At 40.8% G+C, this 16,979-nt stretch overlaps 1 protein-coding gene across 1 annotated transcript; it reads right to left on the minus strand.

The window, feature by feature from the left end:
* Window positions 1-29: 29 nt before the first annotated feature.
* Window positions 30-16,167, minus strand: ankfy1 (ankyrin repeat and FYVE domain containing 1). Its single transcript, XM_044140127.1, is given in 25 exon segments — window positions 30-1,763; window positions 2,820-2,910; window positions 3,010-3,156; window positions 3,244-3,368; window positions 3,484-3,574; window positions 4,684-4,831; window positions 4,923-5,099; window positions 5,186-5,386; window positions 5,496-5,561; window positions 5,564-5,595; window positions 7,371-7,705; window positions 7,866-8,019; window positions 8,105-8,203; window positions 9,151-9,352; window positions 9,456-9,553; window positions 9,664-9,866; window positions 10,622-10,690; window positions 10,784-10,988; window positions 11,089-11,254; window positions 11,360-11,509; window positions 12,498-12,621; window positions 12,904-13,039; window positions 14,156-14,274; window positions 14,349-14,556; window positions 16,054-16,167. Coding segments are annotated over 25 exon segments (3,489 nt in total). The 5' UTR covers window positions 16,064-16,167; the 3' UTR covers window positions 30-1,630.
* Between the last annotated feature and the right edge of the window lie 812 nt (window positions 16,168-16,979).

Genomic DNA, 16,979 nt, shown 5'->3' on the forward strand with positions numbered 1-16,979 from the left:
CAAACAAAATAAAGACATTTTACTGCATGGTTTGTCAATGACCTTTATGTAAAGTTGTCCTCCCTTTTTCTAAAAGAATACACCAGGAAGAGACAGGCTAGATATCTGAGCATACAGATACAATACAATGTGCATAAAAGATTAAACAATGTGCATAAAAGATTAACAGAGGCAAGATTTTTTTCTCTTTTAGGGTTTGTCACAATGACAAGCACAAACTGCATTTTAAAGTACAAAACAGTTGTAGTGGTCAAAAAATATCAGACATTTATCTGTACAATTTAACAATACTTAAAGAGGCCGCTCCACTTGGCCGACCCTCTACTTAGTCCACATTCTCCCCGATGATCTGAAATGTCTCGTGTTTCTGATAAAGTGCACCTGTTAGGCTGAGAAAATTAAGAGCGTTAAACATCAAAAAAAGATACCAGTGATGACAGGACGAAACAATTCAGAAGGAATGTTATTTGGTGATCCATTTCAGAACATGATTCATGATATAACTGATGTATAAAGGCTACAAATGAAACGAGAAGCGTAGGCGACATGAGAAGGATGCGCAACTGAAGATGACTGTCAACAGAATGCTGCGAGTTCATGTGATGAATTCGGCTCTCAGATTCTTGATCTTTATTACGACGGAGTTTTAAGGCAAGGCTGGGAAAAAAAGAAGACAAAAGTCACAATATTGCAAGAATAAAGTTGTGATACGAGAACTTGGACACACAAAAAAGGCAGCGTTACAGCTGCAGATGAGGAATGTTGAGCATCTTGTGAAGTTATACTTTGGCATTGGTTTTACAAATAAGGAAATACTTCATTTATTAACACATCAACATTAGATTAGCAACAGTAGCAGGCTGTGTCCCAATAATCTGATGATGTGTTTACTATGACCTTCTCCTAGTAATATTACAACTTTATCCTTGCATTACTACTACGACTTTACGACTATTCTATTATTCTGCTTATATGACTTTATTCTTGTAATTTTATTTTTTTCTTTAGTGTCCCCTAATACTCTGTCGTATATTACGCTCAATTTTCATTTACACTGGAGAAAAAGAAAAAAAAAAAAGATTCAAGTTGTGCCATTTCATCTGCCGACTTGACAGGATTTGTTGTAGTCATCTCAACATGATTACTTTTACTCATTCGGATCAGTTACCTCACAAGAAAAAAAAAATCAACTGAGGGTGAATGATAGCAGATTACAAACATGAATAATCAACACTGTTATAAATGAATCAGTTTGTCGCACTGCATTTTTCCGCTTTGGGAGAGTCCATTTGAATCCCGTGGATGGTAAAACAACCCAACAGAGGAAAGGTAAACGCTTCTATAAGTGTTATCACCGGATTGAAGTGTCACCACAACAACCTCGACTGTAGGAGCCAAATGCCACACCCATCGAGAAAGAAAGAAACTCCGTCCAAGCTGTCGCCGAGCTGCGTTCAGACACTTTTGATTCAAACCAACAAAAAGACGATGTTTCTATTTGAGATGTCTCTCTAGAAGATTAATAGTTTTCCATAGACTGGAGTAGTATAAAGACGATGGTCCTCGGTATCCGCTGCTCGTCGCCGTCCTTCCTCGTGGCGTTCCTGAATCGTGGCGGCGAGTCGCAGCATTACGATACCCCACCCAGGGTCAGTACGTCAAAGCAGATGTCGCACACTCTCACCGGCTTGTTCAAGTCGAACTTGATGATTGGTATCTCCTTTATAGAGCACTTGTGGCACAGCAGGCGCCCACAATGGCGGCTGGAGTCGGAGAGGGAACGAGAGAGTGGTTAAGGAGCTGGACAATGACATGTTAAGAGCAAGAACAATTTCTGGAAGCTCATTTGTTGAACAGTCGGAGCCAGAATTTTAGTTTTGACAAATTTTACTGCTTTGGTTTTTGAAGGCCGTAATTAGGATGGAGTATAGGTTGGTAGGAAAATGTTTCAGATGGAAGAGAAGATGCTTTGAACGGGGCAATAGCTCAACCCCCTCACCCCCAAAATGGCAAGCTAGCATCTTCTGGTTCTCTGAGTGAAGCTGATATCACTCATTTTGATTGAATTAGAAAAGCATTAAGAGTTGCTTTAAAAGGGAGCGCTGCTGGGAAGCCTTGTGTTTATCTCCATGTACTGTCATTATCACTTAGCAACACAAGCCAAGAAAGGAGGGGCACAATTAATAAATGTGCCATAAAATATGTCAAATCATTAAGATGCAAACTTATAATAACCAAAGAAGGCAATTAATTAAATATGTATTTGTTTTCTGGTTAATGATGGGCAGGACTTGCACCGTTTTGTTGAACTCCACTAGTTTAGCCTGATTTTGCCATGTGAACATTTTAGAGAGCACAGGGGCAGATTGCCAACATTAAGGGGAAAAAAACCAAAAACAACTAGTGGAATTATGATATAGTGTAATTAGTTGTCTTAACAAGATTAAACATTTATTTATTTGATGGTACACTTAATGAGTGATGGATTTATTTCATTTTGTCCCCTCCATACTAAGAATGTAGGAGCAATTGGTAATAAACAAGGTTTTATTACCTTGTTTATTATAAATTAGCCTGATAAAATGGTGTCACAAGGGATCAAAACATTCACACAGTTTTTATAAATCTCATGCATTTTTCTATAAAAGGCCTTTATAACATCCAAAATATTTCATACTGAACTTCAACGTAGCACATAAACGTCCAACAAACACACTTGAAAACACAGAAACAGTAGATTTTGTGCAAAACTCTGTTATTCTCCAAACTGCTGACCATGAAAGACCGTAAGGTGTAGATGAAAATGGCTGCCAACTAACCAGTGATGTTTCCTTGTCGTTACCCCAAACTTCGCGGTACATTCATAGCAGTTGGAGCCATCACACCAAGGGGGCTCTTTGGACAGCATATCTACAAAAGCAACAATGTGGCTTGGTTACAAACATATTGGAGCATAAGAGCAGCTCTCGTTTTGAATAAAAAGCAACAAACAAAAAAAAAAAAAAACACCTAGAAGGCGGAAGAGCAGCTGTTTGGTTGCAACTTGGTAGTTGAAAATATTAGTGCCCTGATTATTTGTGATGCCCAGTCGAGCCCCAGCCCTCACGATGGCTCGGCACAGGTTGGCGTTCCCTTTCATGTAGGCCAGAAGCAGAACTGCAATGAAGCCAACACCTCCACAGTCAATGCATTATTACAGTGGAGAGTTTATTTTGACTTGCACGATAAACATCACCACAGTACCAGTGTTCCCTTCGCCGTCTGGCTTGTCTAGAGGGTATTCTGGCATACACTCCAGGAATAACTCAAAGATGGCTGCCGCGTTCTCTTTACCGTAATGCCCTAGTACGTGCATTGGCGACTGACCCCTAAATAGACAAAAAAAAAATTGATAAAAAAAAAGAAGAAAAAAAAGGCATTTTTGCTTCATTGCCGACATTTTGCTACACATGGGCTCCCAGTGAAACATGGGACTAAAAGTACCTGAGATTGAAGGCCTCAGCATCGATGTTGGACTCCGTCAGAAGGGTTCTGACATTGTTAAGGCGGCCCTGCATCACAGCCAGATGCAGAGCTGGAAAAACAGCAGAGCAGAGGAAAGAAATGTTTATTAGAATCATGATTTGAAAACGAAATGAAACGAATAAACCTTAAAGCTACAGTATAAAACTTTTCCATATTTGTTGAAACCGTCTCCACGTTGTGACAGTACAATATGAGACGATCAGATTTACTAAAGTAATTTAATTTACTAATGCAAGGTTTATTTTATGGCCCAAAACTAAACCTTTCATTAAAGTGTTAAATTTAACCACTTAAATTATTGCCATTATTATTCTAGTTAATCATCAGAATAATTGCTCGCTGAAATAATAAGTTGCAGTCCTACATAGGATAGCAACTCACTACTTATGCTTTTCACAGCAGGGTTGGAACCAGCTCAAAACATTTGCCATGCAAGGACACTTGGGAATGCAAATGAGCCGGGCCCAACCTAAACTCCTCTCCTCTGGGTGCAGCTGCTCCTTTCATTTAGCTCTCTGATGGCTCAACAAGAGCTACTAATGTGTTGCTACTTTTAAAGAAACCCGTTTGTTTGTCGGTGAAAGATCATGAATGTTTACTGGTTCCTGCAATGTATCAGTTTCATGGTATAAAATAAGTCCTACAATTATTCTCCCACGTCCCTCATTTACAATTTGTCTGGTTCTAGCAAAAAGACCTAAAATCGGGTCACTGTAAAATGGCAAGTTCAAGACCACAAGGAGGCACAAAAAGGTCAAGATTCAGAAAAATGTGAAATCTTTATGAAATTATGTCTAAATAATAAGAATAAACTCTGTTTCCATGCAAATTATGATCAAAGCATCAGCAATGACCTTGTCAGGCTTTTTCAGCAGCAGTTCTCGTTGGACAAGTAAATCAGTCATAAATTGTGAAAAATTCCTCGTAAGAATTTTGATTCATCGTGCAAACAAATTCAAATTAATAATGTTGCCCCGCAAAAATTTTCAGAGAGGAATTTTTATCGAGCTAATTTTAATTCATCGTACTTAACTGTTTGCAAGAGGCTTAGGACCCAGTGTATCAAAATGAAAAATGTTTAGATTTGAGAGAGGAAAGAGAGCTACCATCTTTGATTAGAAAATTACTACCAAAAAAAAAAAAAGCAATAATAATTACCATTGTTGCCATTCTCATCCTCAGCAGCAAAATCTATGCCGTTCTCCAACAACACAGAACAAATAGTGGCCTGGTCTTGCTGGGCAGCCAGATGTAGCGCCGTCTGCCTGTGTTTGGTCAGCTCGTTTACTTTGGCTCCGGCAAGCAGCTGGACACGGACACACAACCAAATGTTATTCATTTCACTACAACGTTAGGAATCAGACTGGGAAGAAAAAAAAAAGAAAAGAGTTTTATACCAGGTTGCGGACAATGATCTCAGAACCGGCCTGCACAGCCAGGTGAAGAGGGGTGAGTTTGGCAGCATCCTGAACTCTGGAGTTTACGTTAGCCTGAACGCTGATGAGGAACAGAACGCTTTCGATGTCCGAGTTTTGAACAGCCAAATGGAGGAAATTCCTTCCTTTGTTGTCCACCTGGACAGAAGCAAACATTTTAATACGCAGAAACGTTCAAGTGGTGTGGTTTTCCATGCCGTTCTCGCGCATCTCTCCCCCCCCACCTGTTCCGCAGCACCAGGCTCCCTCTTTAGGATGGCCTCCGCTGCCTTGTTGTTCTTGTGCGTCATGGCGCAGGCGAACGGCGTCATTCCTTGGCGATCCCGGAGGTTGAGCCGGATCTCCGGATGGGAAATGAGGAGCTGGATAATGACGTTGTGCTGGTTGCTGATAGCAGCGTGGATGGGAGCTCTGCCCTCTGAATCCTGAAAACACACGAATGCCACACATTCACAACTTTGATTTGCCTCCACACACACACACAAAAAAAAAAATTCATCAGGAAAAAAAGAAAAACTGACAGAATGAACTCACTTGTGCATTGACATTAGCTCCAAACTCTAAAAGGCCCTGTGGCATCGATTGTCCGCACCTAGTGGGCAGTCATCTCCTTCCCCATTAGGTCCGGGCATACCTTGGATTTTCTTTTTTTTCTGTTATTTCTTCCCAAAATAGTCACACACACCAAAGATGTACTAAACCCCAACTGAGATTACAAGGAAAAGTTGCTTATGTTTGCATGTTGACCTAAAATGTCAACATACATTTGATACATTCTCTATGGGATTCCAGGTAGACTGCTGTTTACCACTAAAATCTAGATAAAAGAAAAACAGCAGTAGGTTTGATACAGACTGTTGAAATGATCTGCTGAAGATGTGAACTCTAAACATTCGGCCATTTTTTTAAATGGTATATTTTCACTCAGTGTGTCGTCGCTTCGGCTCCTTATTTAGAAGAAACTTGCCATGAGACTAAAATTTCAAAATCGATGCAAAAAAAAAACAAAAACACTTGAGACTGTTTGAGGCAAAAAGGGAGTCATGCCAGAAAAAGGAAATAGTACAAAAATGCATACCTTGGATTTTCTTTTTTTTCTGTTATTTCTTCCCAAAAATAGTCAAAAGTTACGTCAGACAAAGCACTAAAATGTAGACAGGGGATTTAAAAGGAAAAGTTGTTTATGTTTGCATGTTGACCATTCATTCAGCATTAACCATAAATAGTTTCCACTTTCAATAATTTTACATCAAATTATAAATTATTAGTGATTAACTAGAATCAGATTGCAACTAGTTTCTGTTCTAATTTTCAGCTTCAGCCTGTTAATATTTACTTGTTTCATTATTAGTCACATTGGCTGTTAATTCCTTTGCTACGTAGCACGGTGGAGCAGTAGAACAGGATGCACTGTTCAGTTTGTCATTCTATGACTTCATACCAACCATTAGCAGTTTTATAACCCTCCATGAGTTGCTTACAAAAGATAACAGCTAGCGATAGCTCATGCCATTGATCAATATAAATTCCCTTTAAGCAGCAGAGCTTTACTCTTTAAAACATGTCAATATGGTTGCTGAAGCACAACCAGCATCTGGGTTTTCATTGTACTTTTTCCCCCCATTCACTCAATAATATGAATAATTAATGTAACAACTAAAAGAAATCATGAATGAAAGGACCAGAAAAAAAAGTAAACGTACACATTGCTTCATCATTTTGAGTTTCAAATTTCTTTGAAATGCACAAAGATTTTGATTGTTTAATCTCACTGTCAAAAGTGATACTTTAATTGAAACGCATCTTTCCATCATCGCCATTCTGAATATAGATTTTTTTTTTCTTTTTAAATCTTAGTTTCTTCAAAGTTGTCTTTGCTTTTTCTTCTGACAGATCTGTTTTGAATACCGTTTTTAAAATGTTTCGTAGCATCTCAACAGTCTGCCTCTGGAGCAAAATATCTTAAAACTTCTGTCTTTTGGGGTGCTGTGATAGCGCAGGGGCAAAGCATGACCCATATACCGACGCCATAATCCTCATGGTGGTGGTCGCAGGTTTAATTCCTGGCCAGGCGAAATTTGCTGCACGTCTTCTCCCTCTCTCATTACCCTCTTTCCTGTCTAACTACTTTCAAATGAAGGCCACTAGAGCCAACAAAACTTTAAAAAAAACCTCGTCTTTTAAACTAAAGAGAGTCAAATAGGTTCCCCTGCAAAAGTATTTGCCATTGAATATTATTTTATACTTCCAGTAGCAATGAATTGAAACCATGTCCAAACAAGTAGTTATCTTTAAGAATTCACTTTTTTCATCTTAAAATGTAAATAAAAGCTCGCTGTAGAAAGGCTTGAACAAACACTTTTTGCTTTTCTTATGCCACATAAAGCAAAATCAGAATCAGCCAAAAACGCATCAAAGCAAAATTACAAAAACTTTGATAATATCTTAACAAAACAAGTAATTTAATAATAACCAGCAAATTGTTGTACATTCTCTTTAGCACAACTCCTGGGTTGTTCAACTGAACCTAATGTCAACATACACAATTTCTTTTTTTTTTTCCCTCCCCTCTTACCAGCGTGGATGCGATATCTTCCAGGCCATTCTCGAGGGCCAGCCATAACGGAGGATCCCCCTTTTCATTTGTAACAGACATATCAGCTCCTCTTGTGCAAATGGCGTCCACCACTAGTGGCAGCTGGTTACCGATGGCCAGCTGTAGCGCCGTTTGTCCCTCCTGCGTCCTGGAAGTAGAGGCGACGCAGCATGGATCACATGAACACAATCACAACGTCTACCTGGAGTTGAATCGCCCTTCGTCGTATTTACTATCAAGATCACCATCGGTTTTAATCCGAGTCGAAGAAAAACAACTGCTGGAATACTTGTAAGATTTATTGCTACCTAACGTTGATGTCAGCCTGATGCTCCAGAAGAAAGAGGGCGCTCTTGCTGTCCTGTCTTTGGATAGCCATGTGAAGCAGGGTTTGTCCGTTGGACATAGTGTCATTGATAGAAGCCCCGGAGCCCAGCAGCTGGGCCGCAATAGTGTGCATACCTGGCAGGAAGTGATTGAACTCCGTGAATAAAAACAAGACAAGTTTAGATGATGCAGATAAATACATCCATTTAGTGAAGCGTACCTGTCCAGAGGGCCAAACCCAGGACTGTCTGGTCCATGGAGTCTTTGAGACTGAAGTCTGGAATGATCTGCAAGTTGTTGGTGGCGTGAAGTGCGTTGGCTGAGAGGCAAGACGGGAAGAAGAGCGGTCAGATATCAGGACGTTCAAAACGTCAAATAATCAGAAATATTCAAGTATATTTAAAACTGTTGGGGATGTGCTGTGGTGGCGCAGGGGTTAAACACAACCCACATAAGGAGGCCTTAGTCCTTGATGCGGCCGTCGCAGGTTTGATTCCCGGCCTGGCGACCTTTGCTGCATGTCTTCCCCCTTCTCTCATTACCCACTTTCCAGTCAATTAACTATCAAATAAAGGCCACTTGAGCCACTAAAACCTTAAAAAAAACAACTGTTGTGGATAAAGTTATTGTAGAGGACGAATTTTTACACTTTTTAATCAAACTAAAGACTTTAAGCCAGGATGAGACTGTTTTGTTCGACGTCAACACTTTTGACTCAGACTGGATAGAAATATCAAAGACGACGCTGTATGAGCTCTGCACTTCTTCTCAGCGCAACGTCTCGTATGAAGGAGCACAAAAGGATATCAACAATGTGAAGGCCTGCCTCAAAGTGCTAAATGAATGCGGGGACAAAATTCCCAGATTTGTGTCCAATTACTTGGACGAGTTGCCTGAGGTAAGCTTAATTTTGTTAAATAAACCCAGATGGACCAGTTCCAGTGAACTGTTTGTATCTGCTCGCATCAGTACTTTGATGGCTGTTTAAAAAAAAATTGTGTATACATTTATTTTTCATTTAAACAAGTTTAATAATAGAATTATCCTACTATTGACTAATGTTGCATACAGTGCAGTAAAATACTCATCTGTATTGATACGATTGCCTTCTGAATGGTTAGGTGTCGTTTTTTTATTGTACTTTTTATTATCTTTGTTTTCTTTTTTATGCAATTTGGACTTTGAGTCTGTAATAAAATCTATCTATGAAAAAGAAAAAAAACTAACTGTGACATACTGTAAGCAGGTCTAGAATGCTTTGCTTACCTTTTTGTTCCAAGATGACAGAAACGACATCTGGGTGGTTGTGAGCTATGGCCATGTGGAGCGGCGTCTGCAGAGCCACGCCGTTAGTTTCCTCAGGCAGGGGCTTCTGGGTCTGCAGGTTGGGGTTGGCGCCCTGCTGGAGCAGCTCGGCGGTCAGGCTGGCCAGGCCGCAGCGACACGCCGTATGGAGCGGGCTCTCGCCCTGCAGGTGGGAACGAATTCAGAAATTTGCCGTCATGTTATGATCCATTAGAAAAAGAACAAAGATAAAAAACACACATTGGACGTCATCAGAAAATGCGTACCCATTTATTCATGTGGTTGACTTTTGCCCCGTGAGTCGCCAGGAAAAGCGCCGCCGCCTTGTTGCCTGCCCGAGCTGCTCTCTGCATGAGGCAGTTTCCTGTAAGGAAGGCAACACCTGAGATGAATTTGGAGATCACTTTATCCTTCACGGGGACAAGAGCAGCAGTCAGCAACATTGGCGAACAAACAAAAAGCCCTGAACGGCACCTGTGGAGGCGTCTGGTGCGTCGGGATTGCTTCCTCTCTTGATCAGCTGAGCGGCAAAGCCGTTCTCGTTGAACGACGTCCCGTTCACGACCGGGGCGTCGTCCTCGAATGGATTCACAGAGAGGTCTGAGGACATGGTGATGTGCTGCAGAGCCAGCCACAGAGCTGTGCTGCCTTCATGGTCCTTCAGCTCCAGGTCGAGTCTGAACCAGAATTACACACAGCCCAATTGAAGTCTGTCACATCTTGTCACAAATCCTAACATACTTACAGAGATGTTAATTGGCAGCCCAAGCTGTGATTCACCCCCCCTTTTTTTGTACAATACACACTCATACGTTTCCAGGCCGTTGCATGCGCTATGCTTCCACAATAACAGGAAGACCACCAGATACCAGAGCATGGGCTACTTAACAGAACAATGCGTCTCCATGCCGACAGCCTGAAAGCAGTGCTGGATTCTAAAGAGACTCTTTCTCAAATTTACCAAGCTCATCTTATGAATTTTGCTACATCTACAACACAAAAAGCAAAAGAATACTCAGAGAGGCACTGGATGTAGAATGTTCCTAAATAAAATTTTGATTCTTGAGATCTTTTTATTAGCCAAAGAATTCAGTGGAAGGGTTGATTCTTTGTAAAACTGAGGGACAAACATTGTTACTCCCGCTGGGAGAACAACAACGATGGACTTTTTAAAATGGTCTTTAACTCACACAAAAAAAAAAAACTATAATGAATAACTACATACTACAAGAACTAAAATCTAAAAAGTGAGGGGCATTAAGCACTTTTACCATGATAATCCTAGATACACCGCTGCAAAATGTGAATAAGTTCAAAGAGTATGAACACTTTTTGAAGGAGACGGTTCTAATTAGCTCGTTATATTACACCAGAGAGATATGAAATGATCATAATGAGCGCTGCTGTGATTTCTGATCAGAGTGGGACTCACTGTTTGCACTGTAGCAGCTGATTGAAGACTGCCTCGTTCCCCGACGCCACGGCTTCGTGCAGCGGAGTTCTAAAACGCAACACCAGTAAAGCAGCGGTGTCACACTTTGCACTGCAGTTAAAGTTTACAACACAGTAAAGCTCCCGGCGTCATGTGACCCACCTGCCTTTGCTGTTCTGCATGTTGGGGTTAGCTCCGGCTTTGAGCAGAGCTTCTGCGATTCGGGCCATGCTGCTCATCACCTCGGGCGTGTGCTTCTTGGGGCTGAAGGAGCAGACCAGATGAAGAGGGGTTTCCACTGCCCCCACTGTGGCTGCGTTCACCTGAGCCGAGTGGCGGATCAGGAAGATGGAAGCAAATTCGTCCCCTAGTCGGGGGAGAGAGGGGGAAAGAAATGAAAATTTATTCATTTATTTTCCCTCAGAAATTATTTTAAAGTCTAGTTGTACCGGATGAGGCCGACTAACCTCTCTGGATGGCCTTATGAAGGAGGCTCCAGCCGCTCTGATCCACCATGTCCACGTCAGCTTTGTTGTTAACCAGAGTCGTGGCGATCCCCTCCAGCTTTCTGGAGAGCGCCAGGTCCAGAGCAAGGTCCCCGTTGTTGTCCAGCTCATTCAGTTTCCCCGGTAACTGCAAGCAGGTAGAAAACTCATCAACTTCTCTGCAGTGGAACAAACTTTTTATTACAACTTTGCAGTACTCGATCGATACAGACGTAAGGAGAACGGAGTTCACCTGCGAATCCATCTCTATGAGATACAAAAACACCACATCTTCCCGCTCGACTTTGATGGCTTTGTGGAGAGGGTACTCCGTTTTCGATTTGATCATCTTGTACAAAAGTTGGGCACTCATGGTACTGAAATCTTCTTTCCGCAGATCATCCTGATGAAAAACCAACAGACGTGCAACGGTCACAACATAGACAATGTAGACGATGATGGGAACAAGATAAAATAAAATAAAAAAACAAAAAGAGATTATTCTGAACAGAATTGACTTTTTTTTTTTTATGTTTTCTCTTAGATTGGATCGGTCCCATTCTCTGCAGCGTAAAAATAGCTCAGGACAGTAAAACGAATCGGAGCTAAATTTATTCCATGAAAACCCCATAGAGAAACAAAGTCAAGACGTTAGAAGAAGAAGTGAAGCTTTGGTCACTAAATGTAACAACCATGTCAATAAGTTGCATGTGCAGATGTGATCTGGCGGGTGGGTCAGTCAGCCCTCTCTTACGGCAGAGGAACAGGGAGCAGTAGCTGATTTGAGGAAGTAGATGTGATCAGTAGACTGACTGCAGAAAACAAAAAAAATCTGAGCTGATTCATTGGTGCACCTCTAATTAGAAGTCCGTTTCATTTCCTCGTTTTGACCAACACATCAATAACAATAAAGTCCTTGCAATGGCTCCCTGTAGCTCAGAGAATAGACTTTAAAATGCCGTTGTTAGTTTACAAACTAAAATACATTAGAGATCTGCTGTTGTATCGACGTTCCAGACCACGCAGGTCTTGTGGTTCTGCTCTGCATCCCCAGAACCAAAGAAAAGCGTTCGGCTTCTATGCACCACAAATCTGGAACAAACTTAAAGAAAACAGCAAAAGAGTCGAAACACTGACTTCATTTAAGCCAAGAATTTTCTTTTAAAAATCCATCCGTTTAGAGATGCTTTGAACTACAGAAAATAAAACACTACCCAACAAAGTGTGTTTGAACAATTTAAAATATGACCTGAAACAGACTACAGTGCTTTCCTAAGAATTTATTTATTTATTTGGTTTGTGGGAGACTGAAAGGAGGAAATGTAGCAAAAGGCTGCAAACGACAGTTGCATTTCCTCAAAGGAAAGCCACAGAAACTTGAAGTTACTCACCCAGTGGCTGGCTATGATTTCGCCACAGTAGTTCATCAGGGTGCTGGCGTTTAGCTCCTCAGCTGTTTGGTAGAAGCAAATGCAGTTCCTCACGTTTACGGATGACATCACACCTTTTTCACACCTGTTCCAACAGACGGCCAAAGTTTTCTACGACTGTGTAAACCATAAAAACAACATCACATAACATTTGGGGTTTTTTTTTTTCTTAACTGATCTTATAAATTTTACGTTTCCATTACCGGAAAGCTACAATCATCAAAATTACAAGAAAATACTTCAAACATTTTATTCTATATGTAATGAATGTATTAAATCTATAAATTCTGCTTTCAGAAATGAGTAGGAGGGAAAAAAAACTTTTTTTTAAATTGAGATGCGCCTGTGAATGGCAGGTTGCTCCTACCGCTCTCTGAGCAGGAGAAGCTGGAACCGGTTGGCCAGCTTCATCAGGTCAATCAGAAAAGCGTCATCCTCACTGAGCTCCAACTCGTCTGTGTACACCCAGCGCAGCATCGCCATGGCAACCTCAGCTTTGCAGTCTGAGAAGCATTTAAATGACAAACAGATTCAGGTGAAACCTTTAGTTAGAAAGTAAATACTGGCTTTAATTGGGAAGCATTTGTTGCCCTATTTAGTTATTTACTCACAGTAGCAATGAGAGATTATGGCTTAAATGTAAAACATGACACTTTTTCAAATAAATCTGTCGTGCGAAAGTGTATTAGGGCCAGGCTATGAGAATTTTTGTTTAATCACAAGAATACAGTCATAATAAGAGCAGAATAAAGATGCAATTTTATCAGAACAAAATCTTCAAGTAAGAAGAAACATCATTTTAATGGAAAAAAAAAAAAAAAGCTTTTTGTTATCGAGGTCTGACGTGACCACCTCAGTCCGTCTGGTTCCGTCTTTGAAATAAACTCAGTCATTTCAACAATATTATCAATTGTTGATAATAATTTGGTGCTCATATGTTAAAAGATGAAGTATTTCCTCATCTGCAAAACCTATAGCAAAGGATAACTTCACAAAATGACCAATAATCCTCATTTTATTTTCTGTTTATCGTGTAAAACTTTTCATACAAGTATGACTTTATTCTGGTAATACTGACGCTCTATTCTGGTATTATTTTGACAATATGATTTTATTATTTTAAAAATTTAACAACGGTAGCCTGGACCCTAATGTTCTGCCGCAGAGTTGACCTGAGTTCAAAGTACAAATAAATAGAAGCACACGTAAAACACACTTGTAGAACAACGTGGCTGTCCTGGACGTGCTGACATCACTCTAAAATATGGACATAAAAGAAGCGCATTGGTGGAAAGAAATATGCGAAATTTCTCAAAAATTACATCTTCAAAATTCAAAGTTTGATTAATTGATAAAAAAAGATTTATTACTCAGAGGTATGGGGAAAAAAATTAAAATACAGGAAATCTGAATCTGTTGTTTATTTTGACAATACTTCCCCCAAATTAATATTTTGTTATTCATTAACAAATAAGTGTTCTAACTGACAAAGAGCTACTTAGTATTTAATAGCTCACAACTTAAAAAAAAGCACAAAAAAAAAGCCCCAAAACAAAAACGCTCATATCTGATGAGAGGGTCATGACATCTACTCCACCAACACAACCAGTGCTGCTCACCAGTAAGGTCCAGTTCAGCGGTGGATGCCAGGTTGGCCAGACTCCAGACATCGCTGCGAGCGGCCAGCACAAACTTATGGGCACAGTATTGATCGCCCGCAACTTTCACTTTCAGATCACTGCAAAAAAAAAAAACAGCATATTCATCAAGCTGACCCAGACTTATCTCGGTCATTACGAGTGCGATCCTCACCTGTAGTGTTCCTGTTGGTGGAGGTTGGCCACAAATTCCAGCAGGCGGCTGATGAAGGTGTCTGCACCCGCAGGGCTTGGAGAGGCCTGGCTGGAAGTCTGTGCGGCGAGCACGGCGCAGCGCCTCTCGGTGTCGGCCAGCTTCTGCTGCATCTTCACGTACTCCTGCCTCAGCAAGGCCAGGTGCTTCTGCAGCTTCCCCACCTCCTCTGCGCGGGCAGACAGACGGGAAGCAAATCCATACACAGGGTCAAGTATGGAGAGTTACAAAGGTCCGTAGCTAACATGTTTTTAAAGTCGACTGCGTGACGCAACCGGAACCTAAGAATAAAGAGGTAGACCTGCGGATATCAAAACCAGGACCGCAACCAACGACTATTTTAGGAACTGATTTAATCGATTATTCGAGGAAGCACAATAATTGGGTCAAAAAAAAACAGAGGCACGTCCCACCTTTTAGATTTCTCTTTTTTTTATTATTATTATTAGTAAAAAGCTTTGAAAACCACTTGGGACTTATTCGTCTAAATAGTTGTTTACCAATTTCTCCCGGTCTATTAAACAGACAAAAGAAAAAAACTTTTTAACTGGGATGTGATCAAATGTGGAAAGATTTCTCCCAATGTCTTCAAATCAAATTCCCATCAGCGCAGCCACACCTTTCTCCTCTCTCAAGTGAATGTTACAAAAGCCAAGAGTCTGCAGAGTTCCTCTGAGGCCCATTTCCTTCCTTTCAGCCAGTAAAAGTTTTAGTGAAGCAAGACTGCTGAGGCAGCAGGTTACTGTGTAGTCCATCGTAAACCGTCACTGGCAGAGCCACTGGTCATGGGGGAAGAGAGAGGGGAAAAAAAAAAAAAAAAAAAAAGCACCTGATTGGTGGCACCCAGCACGGCCAACATACAGCTTTGGACTCACCTGGCAGTGGACGATGGCAAAGCATACAGATGATAATAATAGTAAAAAGCACACAAATTTAATAAACTAAATCTAGGGTTTGCCATTCTGAGATGTGGTTCTTTGTCACAGCGATACCGCTAGGGAATCCTTAAAAAGCTGAGCAGCTTTAACAGCACTGGTAAAGCTGTTGTGTTTGTAAGCAGATTTCCCTTAAACTCTGGGCTTAAAATAGGAGGTGCCCTCGGACCTGGCACCTGTACCCAGGGGGAGCTGATCAGGTGTGACTCTCTTTCTGTTCTGGCAGGTTCACAGTCCTGTTTACCCCGTACTGATCTGTAAAAGCTAAGCGCAGACAGCTAGATGAGCGGCAAAGGCTGCTAAATCAAACTAGACTGGCAGTTTGCTGCGAAGCATGACGTTGGCATTTAATCAGTAGTTAATAGCAACATTACGCGCTCATTTTACGTATTAAGAGTCGCTTTATAATGGTTAGCTTGTTAGCATTGGTATTCATTTTTTACTCGTCTGAGTCTACCGCAGGGGAATTTATTTTGCCCACTTCACCCAACTCGTATAACAAAAATTCGGCTAGGAGCAACACCAACGGACGCTAACGACGCTAAGATTTTGCCCACTTGCATGATGAGTGTGGCAAGAACAGTATCGCGGTACTTCATACAAAACAACCCCTGACAATGCATGGCCTATTAAAATATCCAGGTGTAGAGAAACACTATTTGAAAGGTATGTCAATGAAAATATAATAAAGGGCGTGTATAAAACAGTTAGAAGGAAAAAAATTATCTCACCTTCCGCCATGTTGCTCTGCGTTAGCTCCGCGGACTGATGGTGTCTATCGCGATATGATGAAGCGGCTCACAGTGGGCGGTGGTGGTGCGTTTAAGTGCTTCACAAAAGCTCGTTAGCAGATGGAAAGGCGGTCACATGATACTTTTAGGAACATGTACGTCGGTCAAGATAGTGAAATGCTTTAAAAAAATAAATCACTTTTCCAACTCTAGACTGTCTCGGGCCACAAGCAGAATTTGATTTGAGGCTCACTCACCTACAACAGCACCAATAATAATGAGTTTTAAAATGGTAGAAGCTTGATTATAATGCACTTAATGTCGGCAGATCTGTACTAACAAGCAGTCGCTTAAATTTACTGTATCACACATGTAAATCACGTCACATTCTTTAAAAGTAAAACAGACAATTGCGTTCATAAGAATGGCTTAATTGGCTTAGGCCTTGGGCTTGCTAACGGTAAAACAAAAACAATGTTTACTTTTGATATGGTGGTCTCGACTAAACATTTAAGGGCAGAAGTAATGTCGTACAGTCTTAAAGACAAAATAACATTACTAAATACAGTGAATTTTGTACATATGGATATATGGATTTAAAAAAAATCAAAATAAGTCCCAGATGTTTTTCAGATAAATGCAGCTGTTGGACAGTCGGACAGCTGTCAGTTGAAATAATGGGAAACTTTAAAATCCTTTAAGGTTATTCACTAGAGGGTGAGGCAAATCTTGCTGGATGTTCCCAGACTGCATGGTGACTGTCTGGGAATGATGGCACATTGAAACCATCTGTGATTTTATTGGGATGCATGAGAGGTAAAATAAAGGACTGGTGACAAACCCATACAGGAAATACAGAGCGGGATACTGAAATTTTAACCGTTGTCCTCATTTCATTTAGCCAAAGCAGGTTTGATGATGAAGAA

This window comes from Gambusia affinis, linkage group LG15 (assembly GCF_019740435.1).
Source record: "Gambusia affinis linkage group LG15, SWU_Gaff_1.0, whole genome shotgun sequence".
NCBI lineage: Eukaryota > Metazoa > Chordata > Actinopteri > Cyprinodontiformes > Poeciliidae > Gambusia > Gambusia affinis.